This window comes from Eschrichtius robustus, chromosome 3, assembly GCF_028021215.1.
Source record: "Eschrichtius robustus isolate mEscRob2 chromosome 3, mEscRob2.pri, whole genome shotgun sequence".
Lineage (NCBI taxonomy): Eukaryota > Metazoa > Chordata > Mammalia > Artiodactyla > Eschrichtiidae > Eschrichtius > Eschrichtius robustus.
In genome coordinates, this window is record NC_090826.1 from 109576923 (window position 1) to 109592206 (window position 15284).

General features: G+C 48.8%; 1 protein-coding gene across 6 annotated transcripts in view; it reads right to left on the reverse strand.

Annotated features, from left to right (window-relative positions):
- Window positions 1-15284, reverse strand: part of PI4KB (phosphatidylinositol 4-kinase beta) — a 28420-nt gene that overhangs the window by 8289 nt on the left and 4847 nt on the right. For 4 of the 6 annotated variants that reach the window (XM_068540772.1, XM_068540773.1, XM_068540774.1 and 1 more), the window contains 7 exons: window positions 12066-13002; window positions 7448-7492; window positions 4782-5009; window positions 2855-3082; window positions 1077-1186; window positions 384-488; window positions 75-198 (listed from right to left, as the gene is read on the reverse strand). In XM_068540772.1, the coding sequence (XP_068396873.1) occupies window positions 75-198; window positions 384-488; window positions 1077-1186; window positions 2855-3082; window positions 4782-5009; window positions 7448-7492; window positions 12066-12974 (1749 nt within the window). In that variant the 5' untranslated portion in view covers window positions 12975-13002. The remainder of the gene's footprint in view (window positions 1-74; window positions 199-383; window positions 489-1076; window positions 1187-2854; window positions 3083-4781; window positions 5010-7447; window positions 7493-12065; window positions 13003-15284) is intronic. The other 2 variants (XM_068540775.1, XM_068540776.1) reach the window with 2 other exon arrangements.

Sequence of the window (15284 nt, forward strand, 5' to 3'; positions counted from 1 at the left end):
AGAAGGACCTGAGTGATCACCTCAGGTGGCCTGCAGATGGGCTGTTTCCCTTCTTTCTCCCTCCCTTCTCTTACCTGCAGTTGCTTCAACACCTGGAAGGCCAGCAGCTCCTGCCGAAGGTCATCCCCACACTTGACAATGACTGACAGGAGCCGCCAATTGGGGAGATGGCCATAGGGGGAGCCCTCTCTAATGCGCCTGTGAAGAGAAGCAAAAAGATGTCAAAGGGTGATGCCAGGTTGAGGACAGAGACACGGCTTCTATCAAAAATCCAAATCAAACTCCTCACAAGATAAGGACTCAGACCGCCTGGGGGCCTGATGGATTTTGCGGTGGGTGGTGGGCTGAGAGACAATATGGATGGTGGACCCCACCCAACTCACCGCACTTTCTCCTGCCAGGGCTCTTTGAGAGCAACTGCAGAAGGGTCTTCTGGGTCTCGTTTGAAGGCTGTGGGGGTGTGAGCCAGCTGCTCCGAAAGGCGCCGTCTAGCAGGAAGAAACTATATCATTTGCTTGGAGGAGTTACCCCAGATCCTCATGTCCCTGTCTATGCCAGCATTTCCTGCACTGTTTTCTTGATTCTGGGCACACAGAGATAGAAACCTGGGCTGAGAGAGACTCATGGAAGGAAACACACCACTGATATCTTTTTGCTAACCTGGTGGTTTGTAATCATGTTCAATGCAGATTACCAGGCCCTGCCCATTCTCCTACCGAGATTCTGCATTCAGAACAGGTGTGGCTCCCGCATCTGCATTTCCAACAAGATCTCCTCCCTCTCCCTGGATTCTGACATGTGTGTCCTCAGACCCACTCTGGGAAACGCTGTTGTAATTCTTTCCTCTGGTGCTTTCATTCCTTTGGAGTCCTTTTAAAATTTAACTTCTTTCTGTAGTAGCCCAGTAATTTCTCAACCCACACCTTCAACGCCTCAAGTTTGGTGGCCTCAGGACAAGGACAGAGTAAGGAGAGAGAAGAGAGAAAGATACAGGCTGACAGACAGGAAGGGGACAAAGAGATAGGCAGTGCCTAAGAGAGGGATGAAAAATGACGGGCAACATGGTCTGGCCATACCGGATGTCACCTGCTGCAATGAACACAGGCTCCTTGCTCTCTTGGCTGGTGATGCTGTCCACGGAGAACTGGGAGATGTTGTCACAGCTGTTGGTGTGCACTTCAGGGAGCTGGGGAGAGCAGGGGACTGCAGGTCAGAAGCGCTGAGCACAGGGGTTGCCTCTTTCACCTCCTCCTCAGATCACCCTGTGTGCTGCCATCTCCACGACACGATCAGTCCTCCCTTCCAAACCCTGCTCCAAAAAGCCTCCCCTGGTTACGCACCACCCTGACCACTTGGACCCCAAACTGCCTAGGCACCCCCCCTACCCCGCACACAGATCCTCTAGCAGTGTTTTTCAATGTGTCAACTACCTGCATCAGAATTACCTGGAATGCTGCTAAAACGCAGATCCCAAACCCCACCATCAATCTGAATTAGAATTACTGGGAATGGGATCTGGAAGTCTGAATTTCTAACAAGTTCTCCAGAAGACTTCTAATGCACTCAAGTTTGCAAACCACTGCCATGACCATCACAGAAAGCTGAATTTTCAGCCTTATATTGAGAGCTCCCCAAGGCCAGGGATGCATTCTCCCTTAGGGTCCAGAACAGAACCTCTCCAGGCTAGGTTCCTCTGAGCATTTCTTCAACCTAAGTCATTCAGTCTTATCTCTCCATCTCTCTCTAACTATAAAATACTCTACCAGACCCCAAGGTCCATATCAAGTCCCTTCTTTATTCTTTCCTTTGTACAAGTGCATTTCTCCTTAACCCCATTGATCACTTACTGCACATTGCCTTGTTGTGTATCTTATACATAGATTTTTTTCTTAAATGTCTGCATCCAGTCTCCCCATTTGGACTGTAAGCTCAAGTTCAGAGAGTCTGCCTTTTCACAAAGTGAAATCTGGTTGTGCTACAGCTCTAATAAAATCCTGCTCTGGATCCCTACAACCCCAGAACAAAATCCAAGTTTCTTTCCACAGTTTACAGGATCCTTCTTACAATCTGGCCCATGACGGCCTCTCCAGCCTCATTCTTCACCACCTTGTCATCTCACGACCACACATCACAGCCACACAAAATTTCTTTCTAGTCTTAAAAGGGGCCAAGCTCTCTCATGTCTTCCAGTCTTTGCACTTGCTGTCTCCTCTGCCTGGGATACTCTGTACAGCTAATTCCTACCTACCTTCAGGCCTCAGCTGAGATATTATTTCCTCCAGGAAATCTTTTGGGGCATGTCCAACCCCAAGTCTGGAATAAGTGCTACCTCCACCCTCAGGTGCTCCCATGACACCCCATCCTCTCCAGCACAACCTGGATCACACCACACTACATCTACCTGCTGACTGGCCTCGTTCTCTCTCCTATTAGCTCATAAGCCCCTTGCAGGCAGGGGCCAAGCCTTGTTTACTAGCACACAGCACTCAAGGCTGGCACAAAGAAGGCCCTCCATAAACATTCCTTGAATGAATGAATGTATGACTGATTCTTCTCTGCGTTCCTAAGACAACTTTATATCGCAGGTGTTCAATATATATTTTGATTAAATTTTTCACACTCCCCTGGGCTTAGAAGTTCCTTCTTACAGTAGGTCTAAATTCTTCTTGCAGGAAAACGAGCTCCACCTGAATCTGTTCCAGACTAGAGCTGTTCAGAGCTGTCCCCTCTCACACCTGTCACTACCTATGGCACTCATTTGGGTACTTGCTTCAGCCTGTCTCAGGGTGTGCTGTGTTGTCTCAAATACATTGAAAGTTCCAGAATAGGTGCTGTGCCCTTGGAGCTCCCTCACCTCCACCTGCAGCTCGCCTATGTCATCCACCGACCAGGCCTCATCATCGTTGTCATAGTTGGGCACAGTGCTGAAGCTGCCTGCCCGCTGCTCGTGGGTGATGCCGCATTCGGGCAGGTTCTCTACAGACCGGGTGCTACGAATTCGGTTCTCCGGGATCCGGGCGGGGACGTTGGTGGTGTCGAAGTTTTCACATTCGAGGACTTCCACATAGATCAGGTAGGGAGCCTGGGGGTAAGTGAGAACAGTATTTGCAACTTACCTCCACCACTGTTCCCCCCCAAACCTCAACTCTGCTAACACGGTTCTTCCTGCTGCCCACTCCTGCTCCAACCTGAATCCATCAGTCCCCTGACACCAGGAATGCCATATTTAGGGCAGGAACTTATCCTATGGGTGCTGCTACTTTGTGAGCTCCAATTCTTAGCGTCTTTCAGTCCTCTCCTTAATCAAAAACATAACCTGAGGTGTTACCCTCTTCAGCCATGGCTGAAATACTGTAAAATACTAGTTTTTCCCCCGGAAATAGTGCTTCTTAAATGTTGGTTTGCATGAGAACCACCTGGGGTGCATGCTGAAAACTGACTTACTTGGGGCTTTCCTGGTGGCGCAGTGGTTGAGAATCTGCCTGCTAATGCAGGGGACACGGGTTCGGGCCCTGGTCTGGGAAGATCCCACATGTCGCGGAGCAACTAGGCCCGTGAGCCACAATTACTGAGCCTGCGCGTCTGGAGCCTGTGCTCCGCAACAAGAGAGACCGCGATAGTGAAGAGGCTCGCGTACCGCGATGAAGAGTGGCCCCCGCTTGCCGCAACTGGAGAAGGCCCTTGCACAGAAACGAAGACCCAACACAGCCAAGAATAAAAATTTAAAAAAAAAAACAAAAAACAAAAAAAAAAACTGACTTACTTGGGGCCCAACCCAAATCTAGTAACTCAGCCTGGGGCTGGAGCCCAGGAATCTGCATTTTTAAAAAGGTGTCCACCTTCCCCAGGTGGTTCTACTACAAGAGGTGTCCCCCAAACTGAACAGGACACAGTCTTGTAAAGCAGTGGTCCACACACTATTCTGCTTATGTACTTCCTAAAAGTATTCTGAAAAATCATGTATCCCCTCAGTTTTAAGTTGATAGCTAAAATTTTTCATGAGAAGGTACTTGCCAAAGTATATACTTTCTGGTGTCATGTAAATATTGATATTTTAAAAATAAAACTGTTACATCACTGTCTTAAAAAAAAAAAAAAAGAATTTGGCTGAGAGAGTACACAGGTCTTTAAAATGTTTCAGCTGAGCTTCAAAATGTATAGATGATGCACTGGGGCAAAACCATTCCAAACCATCAATTACCACCCATTCAGAGAGGCCTGAATGCCTCTGTGGGCTTGTCCTAAAAACAGACAAAAAGACAGGGAAAAAGTTGGGCACCGTTCCAAGCAGGATTCTAATCTTCAATACGTCTTCTGGGGAAAAAATCTGAACCATTAGTGCTCATTTCAACCAGCAGACTAATTTAGCTAATTCCCTCCTTCTCCCTGCCCACTGTGATCAGAAAAGGTCTTAGAAACAAAGATTTCTCTACTCTCATTGTTGCTGTACCTGGAAAGCCTAAGAGTTATAGAAGGGCTGGAGAAGAGCTACCAAAAGGACTGTAAGGAGGGGAGGAGAGCGGCTCTCTCCTGAGACATGGCAAGAGGCAAGCTGAAAAGATCAGGCCTCTTTGATCCAGAAAAACAAAGCCCAAGAAGGGGGACAGGAGGGCCCTGGGAATCGCAACAGTACTCAGGTGAAGTCAAGGCTGACACGTGCACGTGAGCTACGGAGGGAGTCTAGGATGCTGGTGGGGCACCCCTGGGCACATACACACACCCCGGACAACGACAGGAGTAGAGTCAGATGAGGAGAATGGTTTGGGCCAGAGCCCACCTACCTTGTCCTTAGAGTTGAGGACAACAGCCTGGGTGTGGGGCACGCGGACCACGTGGTGGTCAAAGCCAGCAGTGGGCAGCCAGACTCGGGCAGGGAGCTTATGGTTGAGCAGGGAGAGCTCTGAGATCAGCCGCTGTGTTTTCTGTTCCTTGGTGGGAAGCGTGGCCAGCCGCTTGCCAATCGCCATCAGGGACTTGATGAATTCTCGCTCGGGAGCCAGTCTGATGGGCTACAGGGGGTTGGGGTGAAGTAAAAGATGGTGAAGAAACCATAGAAAAAAGTGGCCCAGTCACTCCTGGCCAAGCAGGGCAGGAGTCTCAGTGTCTCTAGAACGCCAGGGAAGGAGCTACCTTTAGGCCCTCGTAGGAGATCCCACCCACCCCTGTCAACTTGAATTGGGAACAGGTGGAAAAGCCAGCACAGTCCTCCACGGGCTATTTCTTGAGGGTAAGGGGGGGATGTGTGAATCCAGGTCACCAGGTGCACCCCTCTTCTCTTGGACTTGAGTTTCTGAGGAACTGTCCCAAGGCTTCAAGATGGGTGGGGGGATGACATCCAGAGAGGTCAGCCAGGGACGCAGAGAGAAATGCTGCTTACACCTGAAGTGCTTCACCCATCTCAAGAATGAGGCTGTCCCTCTCCCCACCTGGATGCTTGGGCTGGGTCTCCGCCAGGGCCCACAAGGCTAAGGAGGGGAACGGCGAGTCAGGATCTCCCCTTTCAAAGGAGGACTCAATCCATAAGTGACTTTTGTTGCTTTCCACGGCATCCCCGTCCACCCCACAATCTCTCACAGTGGGTCAATGCACATGCAGGGGATGAGGGAAGGATGAGCTGACTTTGCCCTAATGAGGGAACAGTCAGTGGGGAAAGAAAAAGCAGATGGAGGGAGGTAGGGGTGGGCAGGTGGGTGGAGAAAACAACAGCTCCTTTCAGCCCCTGATGAGGGCCCTCAAGACCTGTCTTTTACAGTGAATCCTCCTCAGATCCTCTTCCCCTACCTCTCAGGGACTAGGCTCCCCATATTAGCTCCCTCCTGTGAGCCTGGCTGCCCACGTTGGGCACTTCATTCTCAGAAAGGGCAAAGTCAGTCTGGGGAGTAAGGCGGGGGTGGGGAAAAAGATGGACTCAGCTAGACAGGAAGAAGGGCTCTTTTCCCAGCCTAAGTCCTTCTACCGTAAGGGGCATTTTATCAGGATAGCCACCCCGTTCCATCTCTCCTCACCTAGATAAGAACAGTATCTCTTCCTCTTATAGAAACAGTAGTATTTCACTCACCAGGCTTCTCTCCCTCTCTGTGTCTTGCTTAGTTTCCTGAGTGAGAATTTCTACCCTCACTCCCTCACACTGCAAAAAAGAACTTCTTTTGAGAGCTGGGCAGTGCCATGCCCACCTCTGCATGTGCACAGAGCCAGGGTTCAAAGGAGCGGCTCATCTCTCAGCCTCTACCCCACAGCGGGCTGGCTCAGGTCCCCATACAATAATGAAAAACAGGGTGTCTGAATCAGGCAGGAATGCTTTGGGAGGCAGGGTTGAACAGAGATAAAGACAGGAAGACAATAGAACTAGACCTCTGTGGTCCCTGGAAATATCCCACGGGCTTAATAGAGAAAGAGAAAGAAAGGAAAAGGAAATTTGGAGACTCACTCCTTCGTTCATCCTTATCTCCTAATCCATCCACTCAGGTGGCAAATGGTCACGGTCCCAAGGACCCTCCACCCCAAACAATTCATAGTTATCTCAGATTAGAAACAAAAGAATTCCTTCCCATCCTCAATTCAGCATTTGGGTCGGGGGCCCCTAAGTTACGTCAGCATGTTGGAAATATGACCCCAGGCCTCGAGAGAGAGGCACTGCCACATGGGAGGAGATAGGAATCATGACTGAAAGGGGATCAGCACAGAACAAACTGATTGGGTAGACAAATCAAAAATAAAGTGTAAAAAAATCATCCAAACTCCCAGAGGGTCCAGCATTTCCTCTCACGTCTCTGCCCAGCAACAAGGTCCAAGACCCTGTGGGACCAGAGGGTCAGGGGTTAGTTCAGAGGGAACAAGAAAGGAGAATGAGGATTAAGGAACATCGTGGGCAGTGAGCTGGGAAAGGGAAGAACTCAGATCTGGAAGAAATGTGGTTGAAGTTAAAAAGAAAACTGGCTGTGGGGAGACAAAACTTTCCTTCAGGCCAAATCCTGTTTGCTTTTCGAGTCAGCTCACCCAGCACAGGGCCTAGCATTTGGAAGACACTGAATAAGTATTTGATGGTCTGATGGCAGAAGCCATGGGGAAAGGGTTCTGGGTGGAAGAAACAGGATCCTCAGGGTTTCCTGCCAAGCAGTTTTTGGCTCCAATCCAGGGATAAATTCTACCTCTCTCCCAGCTGTTTGCTCTAGAGACCCAGGAGCTGGGGGCTGAGTTGCACTGCATCCCGGCTGTCTCTGGGAGAAGGATCAGCTGAGCCCCACTCAGCCTGGGCTCAGAGCACTGGCAATAAACAGCAGGGGCTCCTCCAGGTCTGGGAGGTCTGGGAGGGAGGAGCTGATGTCCCAGGAAGAAAAGGCACCTTTTAACTCCAGCCTTGGCCTGGGGACTCAGAAGACCTGGGGACGGAGAGGAAATGCGGCCATGGGGGGAGCCTGCCACCCAGTCCCAGCCTGGCCCCACTTACGGAACTGAATGAAATATCAATACTCTCGGTGCTGGAGGAGAGCTCCTGGGAAAGGGCCGGAGGGCAAGGGGAGAAGGAGGGGGCGGGGAGGGAAGGGAGAGAGACAAAGGCAAAGAATTTAGCTCCAACTTGGATCATAACTGCTTCTCTTGTGTAGCTCTACCTTTCTGCTTGAATGAAAGAAAGTCAACCCACAAATGCCACTTGTCCAGAATCTTGACACTTGTGGAAGATGCTGGAAGGCTAGTGCAAACCCTGAGGTCAGAAGGGTTGAAGAGACACTGTCCTCTGCTTTTCACTTTCTTCCCTTCTATTCTTGCCTGCACTAGTCTTCCTTCTGGGACAAATCCTAAAGCTGGATCCCTCAGGGAGGTAACCACGCTGCCAAGCTTCCCTGCTTTCTCTTCATCCACTCACATGCTCTCAACCAACCCCTTCTCCATGGAGACCACCATCGAGAGACTGACTTTAACAAGCTTCATGGCCCCCACGCTGGAAATCCCATGTTCCTCCAGCTTCTTGGAAATGTCAAGGAGGAAGCAGAAGAGCTAAACTTTCAGTGCCAGGTACATCTCCTCTCTAATCAGCCTCATTATCACCCTGGGAAACCTAATCCCAACCTTCAATCATGTGACAAGGGATACCATGGACCCATGAGCATGAAACTTCTGGGCTAGATGCTGCTGGGAGTTAAGGATGAATAACTTTCTTACCTACCAAACTTCTGTAGGCTTCCTATCAGGGTATTTCACATGATACTCAATAAATTACAATTTTTTTGACATAAGTTGGGGAGCCAGGTACCAGCTGAATCCATCTGAGAAAGCTGAGTAGCTGACCAGCAGCAGCTGTCCTAGTCCCAGCCCAGGGGATTTAGCTAAACCTCACCCCATTCCTATGTCTTACTGGTGTCTGTAAGCAAAACAGGGGAAAGGGCCGGTCCTGAAGCTCATTCAGCGGCTCTGCTGCAGCTCGTGCACAGGCCCATCCTGGGTTCTGTCCACCAAGGTCTCCCAGAGCAGGAAGAAGGGGCAGTATGTGTGCACAAATGTGCAGCAAGGGAGGGGCCTGGACTTGAGAGACAACGTCCCGGGAACTCCCAGGGCAGGAGGGCAGTGGTCACTGAGCTACTCTGCAATCCGCGTTTCAAGCATCTACTTAATTCCACGGTTTAAGTTCTATTCTAGCTGGAGGTCTTCTAGTCAGGTCTTTCTTTGAAGAACCTAGGGAGAGGGGCACTTTGAGGGAGAAGCCAAGCCGAACACTCTCCCAAGGCAACAACTGCTTTGGGCAGGGGTGGGAGGGAGAATTGAGGCAGTGAGGATGCTAGAGGCTATCGTGACTTACTGGTTCAATTTTTACTCATGAGCTGGGTGGGGAAGGAACAGCAGGCAGGATATTGGTTCCATGAGCCACGCTCCAGCTGACTCTCCTACAGACAGGACAGTCCTGACTCATTAACAGCCTTGGGGGAAGGGAGGTATATCATGACCTGCTCCTCTCTCCTACTCTGTAGGCTTGAGTCACTCAAACTGAGTCAGCTCCAAGGAGAAAAGCTTGAGGCCAAGAAGCTGACATCACACTCTATTAGGCTGAAAGGCCTGCTGGGGCTTACAGTGTGATATGCAGCATATTTCTCTGTACAAAGGTTATAGCCCTGAGAAGACAAAGCTGATCTACAAGTATCATTATGTGGGGTGTGGGGCTAGCAGCTAAATTACTGCCCCCTGCACCCCCAACCCTACGCCAGAATATTTACCATTTGGTTACAACTGCAAAACTGCCTGAACAGAATTCCCTGACTAGGCTGAGAGAAACTGCTTTGAAGGAGTGGGCTTGGAGGGGTGGGGAATGGTGGGAGATGGAAGGAATCAGTGCTAGAGCCCTCTGAATGTAGGGGAGAGTGTAAAGGATTTCTCATTAAAAGAAAACAACCTTCTGCGAGATCTGGGCAGAGAAGAACTCTGTAGGGATACCCCAGGCAGGAAGAGACTTGTATGAGCACCTGGGCCTTTTCTCTGAGGCCTCTCTTCACCCTCCAGAGCTTCCCTACTGGTGGCAGGAGGGTAGGATTAAACTCCGAACCCACGGGAAAGCGAGAGATGGGGAGCGGTGTGTCTCTCCTTCTGGAGTCTCTGCTCAGACCTGAGATAATTATGTTTTGTTTTAGGAAGCTGTACACTTCCTCCTCACATGCAGGAATCAACATTTCCAGAGAGTCACAAGCTCCACCAAGAAACTGTTAGAACTAATAAATTCAGTAAAGTTTCAGGATACAAAATCAAGAGTCACAAAGTAAACAATTTCCTAGTTAATGCGATCTCCATACTACCTTGTAAGTTCCTGGAGTGAAGGACAGCATTTTATCCTACATCCTCCACTGCCTCTAGTGCAGGGCTCCACACAGTATACAAGCTCAAGAGCTATATGTTGAGTGAATAAATGTTGCATGACAGGGAGAAGGAGTATTAGAAAGAAAGAAAAACAATTCCCTTGGTATTTGGGAGACAAAGGTCTTGAAAGATGTATCCTCAAAATGCCAAAGGGGTTTGGAGAGACCTCTGTGCTGAAGACTCCAATGCTTAGACTCCTGGTGACTCTCACTCTCACATTTCCTGAGGAGCCACAGTGGGTTCAGGTGTCTCTTTCTGCCAGCATCAGATAACATGGGAGTGCCTGGGGACGTGGTATCTCCTTCCTTTCCTGGATCTACTGACCCAAGATAAAGGAGCCAGGTTGGGAAGAACGGCAGCTGGAGAAGCCAACCTAGAGGATTTAAGCACTCACAGAATAACTGTGTCTCAGCATCACCCCAAATCCCATCCTAGGCAGGAGTTAGATGCAAGGAAGAGGGACTGAGGACCAACACAGAGTAAGAAAAGCCAGAGGCCTCAGTTTTTCTGGTCCTAAGATGAGAACTACAAAATGCCTACAGAGAAAAGCCAAGAGGCACCAAGGGATTCACTTGCAGCTGCTCCCACTCATACTGATACAGGCTCCCTCTGATACCCCAAGAGGAGGAGCTCCCGAACACTTCACGACCTTAGTCCCACCGGCTCTGGATGATTCTTCTTGCTGTGCAACAGCCTCCCTTCATGACCCTGGGCTGCCCTGCCAAGCTCAACCAGAAATGAAAATGGTCTATTCTGGTTCTGAGAACACTTGGGCTCTGCCTGTGCATGGATGTGGAAACCTTCGTGGCTAAGGCCTAGGCTGTTCTTCCCCATATGGACTCTGACAGCTGAGGCCTGGTCTGATATGCACTGGTTGAGAGACCTGGGGCAAATCATCTAACCGCTCTAAGCTGTTTCCTCAATGGTAAAATAATACCTGTCTCTTCGGGGTGTTGTGAGGATTAAATGTAAAGTATTTGACATGATGCTTGGCACGCAGTAAGTGCTCAATAAATGTTAGTACCTTTAGCTTCACTATTATTCTCATAATAAGATACCGAATTTCCAGAGAGACCAGGCTCTGTAGTCTCCCCTGCTCTTGCCTTTTCCCTTCCCTAGTCACTCTGACCTCTCTGTAGTTGAAAGAAGTCCCACTGTATCAAAAACGTGGGTGGGTTATGTGCCCCCACAGAGGCAGATGCCAGCACAACTATATGCATTTTCCAACAATGCAAATTCCTCGTTCTTTTCTCCCTTCTTTCCTAGGCTAGGCTGGCAGCCAGGATGGGAGCGTGGCTGGTGGTGAGTCGGGGTGGGGTGGGGACTGGGGCACCATTGTCTGGCTGGGACATCAGGTCACTGATACTCCTGGTTGTCCACCGGGCAACTTCCCCTGCTATCTGTCCAGATATGGAATGAAAGGTGGGTATAACCTACTGATGTGCTTATCTCATCCCTGCTCTATATCCTAAATGGGATACCCTGACTGCTGCTTTCTCTTCTTTAGGTTTCAGGTCCTTGACTAGACACTGGGTATGCCCAAGATTTACTCTATTACCAGGACTGCTTCCCTCTTCCTTTTGTGCTTCTCCCAAATGATATGGGAAAAAGACAAGCAAGACATCCTTTCCCCCAAGGAAAGGCAGGTGGGAGGGCATTCTTGCAGATGCCTCAATGATAGGGAATGAACCTTACCCCTTATGTCAACAAACAGCAGGATCTTCAGGGAGTGGGGGAGAGGGATTATGAGGAGGAGTGGCTAGGAGAATGAAGCTGAGGTTCTACTTAACATCTCCCCTCCCCCAGCACACACAAAATTCACACACAGGGTCCCTTCTCCTCCCCCATGGTTGCTGCTCTGAGAGGTCCTAGTAGATATCCCAGGTTTCAAGTCAGGCTGGGGAGGGTCTCTGCCACAGTTCTCAGTAAGAGAATGGCAGTGCAGTTTAGTAAAAACACATTGGACAGAGTCAGGAGTATCAGCCTTGCTGTTAGCTATATGACCTGAGGAAAGTCACTTTATCTCTCTGGGTCTCCGAGTTCTTCCTTTGTAAAATGAGGCAGCTGGAATACATGAATTCTAAGGTCTTTTTCCATTCTAACATTCCATGCTTTTATCGGTGAAATGAAACAGAGGGACGGAGAGAAAAGGACAGAGTAACCCTATGTCAGACATCCTGTCTCCATGCCGCCTTGCTTACCCCTGTCCCTCCCGGGAATTTTACCTCATCCTCATTCTCCACTTTAGGATTGCTGGCTGTTCGTTTCAGGTTGCTGCTGAGACTTATGCTGGCGGTGGCATCTGACTTAGAGCGCTGGTGAGTCCTTTTAGAGGGAGACAGCCCTGTGTCAGGGGCTGGGCTCAAGGAGGGCAGCTCCCTCTTTCGGTGAGCTGGCTTCAGCTCATCTGAGAGGATCAGCTTCCGTAGCTTGGTCCCGCGGGAGTGTCGTTGAGTGGAAATGTGCATGTCTGAAGAGTAGGCCCCCAGCAACAGGGCACACTGGAGAGAAAAGTTAATGCTCTGGCGGCAACGGTGGACGATGTAGGGCTTGATGGCATCACCCACGTCCTCATCCATGTGAATGTACATGTTAAGCAACTGGGGCAGATAGAAGTCCACGTCCTCATTACGAAAGCAGAAGAGCCGGTTGCCGATGTACGCTTGCACCCCAGGCTCCTTGGAGTTATACAGGTATGAAATGGCCATGGAGATGTCAAATAGTTTCGACTCAAACAGCCTCAGCAGCCAAGACTGTTTGGCTGAGTTGTTCTGCCGCCGCCTTCTTGCTCCCTTGGCTGTGCCCGAGGCCACCGTGGCCCCCATCTCATCTTCCTCCTCCCTTATCTGGGAGGGTGGGTCGTCCAGGCAACGGATCTCACTGTCCACACCATCCCCATTGACCAACTCCAGTGGAGTGCCTCTGCTAGAGATGGCCACGCCTCCATGCAAAAGCTTGACTTTCTCCAGCACCTCCTGGCAGGCCTTCTGGGCCACCTCAGGGTCAATCACTGATAGTTCCCCGACCCCCTCCGTGATGACACTTAGCAAGGAGCCCCCATTGTTCCCTGATGGGCCAGGAGTGGGCTCAGAAGTTGGCTTCAGCGGGGCAGGCTCCACTACCGTGTCTCCCATGGCCACAGCCAGACTTCGAGCTTCCAGGCTACGGAAGGAAGGAGGGAGGGAGAAAGGAACAGAAAGGGAGACACGTACACACACTGGTTAGTGGTGCCATCCTCAGGTCTTCCCTTCACCATGAAATCTTCCCTGGCACCTCCTCTCTCTACGCCTTCCTGGACTCATTCAAAATCAGATGAAAAGTCCTCTCCTCCCAGGAAGCTTTCCCTGACTACCTCCCTCCACTTCTGATTGCTACGTTACTCTTCATTCCTTCTGCACTTACTCAGCTTAGCCTCTATTCTTAACTTGTATTTGCAGAATGCTGCTTTATATGTGTTTTGTTCATATAGGTTTACAAATTCTTCAGGTAGACTGGGAAGCAATTGTGGTTTTAATTCCCTTGTCCCCAACTCTTCAAATGCTTTTCTATCTCCATATCTCCCTTTAAATGCCTGCCAATAACCTCTTCCTTTTCCTCTTTGAACTGTATTTTCTTACTCATATAACACTCCATACACTGGTCCTGAACATCTCACCTTTATTTAGTGTTAAAATCTGGATGTATTTTTCTAGTTACAGATACTTTCTTACCTTCCCTTTTAGACTCAAAGTTCCCAAGAAATAAGGCCCAGCAAATACCACACCAGGCTTCACTGAGAAGAAAAAGCTCTAAAACAACAATCATCCCTGCTGAAGTGTGCCATTTCTCTGTTCGTCTGACTTCATGACATCATTCTCCCTTTCTCAAGTGCTGTGGCAGCTGAAGGATAGTGGAAAAACTCCTGAACTTGGAGTCAAATAGGCTGAGGTTCAAAATCCTGGCTCTGCCATTATGAGATGTGTAAACTTATACAAACCACATATCTTCTGAGTTTCAGTTTCCTCAACTGCAAAATGGGAAAAACACATCTACTTCTTATTATTGCTGTGTAGAATAAATAACTTTATGTGTGTAAAAGGATCTAACACAGTCCCTGGCACACAGTAGTACTTAACAAATGCTAGTTGAATCCTAATCACCTAAAAGGTTAGTAAACAATGCGTGTGCACACACACATGTTGTTTGTAAGGGAAGTGAATTGCAGTTAATACTCGTTACTTGAGACTCTTCCAAAACAATTATCCCAACACTACTTTCCCCATTCTCATACACACACTCCAAGAACTGGAGGGGCTGTGAGAAGGCAAAAAGATATCAGGCTGGAACTCATGTGTCTAGAATGTCCAAAGAACAGGGAGGGGCAGGAAGCACATAACCAAGAATCCCTCTCTGGAGGGACTCTCAGAAGGAAAGTCAGTGAGAGAACACTGTTGATAAAAGCCATTGCTTTTCTAGAATGATTCTTCAGAGCCTCACCAAATCCAAATCAGGAGAATCAGTGCAGAACAGGAGGAAATTTCAAAGCAAGGACTGGGAGAGGCACACTGTTAATGTCAGATCAACCCAGCTCCGGAGTCTGGACCACTACCTTTTAGGTCTGCTTAGAAACTCACACAACAACCTCAATCACTTTATACAACCAACTCTTTTTTCTCAATCTCTCTAGGCTTGGCACATTTTTCTTTTTTCCTCTACTCCAGAGACTTCCAAGTCACCAAAAGCTCCTAAAAATCCACTTTTCAAAACTTGCAAGGGAAATGAAGTTCAGACATTCTCCACAAACAGCATCTCAGACTTCACTAGGAAACACAGAAGATTTGGAAATGGTCACAATTGGGATTATTACTGGCACCAGGAAGGAAGGAAAGGAGACCATCATTTTTTTTATTCCAGGGCTCAGTTAGAAATCCCACATCACAGTATTCAGGGGACTTCCCGCTGAAGAGAACAGGTCCCCAATTTGGCAGCCTCTACTCTCCAGGGAACAGACAATGTCAAGAGAAGGAGGAAAACCAAACTCCTCTCCGGTATAGGCAGCTCTGCCACTAGAAACTACCAAACTGGAGCTAGGCCTCCCTCCTGGCCTTTCTGAGCCTCAGGAACTGCCGGCATCTGAAGCAAGTCATGGGGAAAAGGAGGAGTTGAAGGAAATTTAGGTTGTTTTGGCAATTTAGGCAATAAGAAATAAAAAATGGATTCTCCCAAACCTAAATCCAGAGATGGTCCTCAACATCAATTCATTCATTTTCAAATGCAAAGAAAATATAGCTTTGATAAGTAACTATTCTTTTTTTTTTAAAACGGGCAGAGTACCCATCTTTTTTTTTTTTTAATATATATTTACTTTTTTTTTTTTAATTTTTATTTATTTATTTTTATTTTTGGCTGTGTTGGGTCTTCGTTTCTGTGCGAGGGCTTTCTCTAGTTGCAGCGAGCCGGGGCCA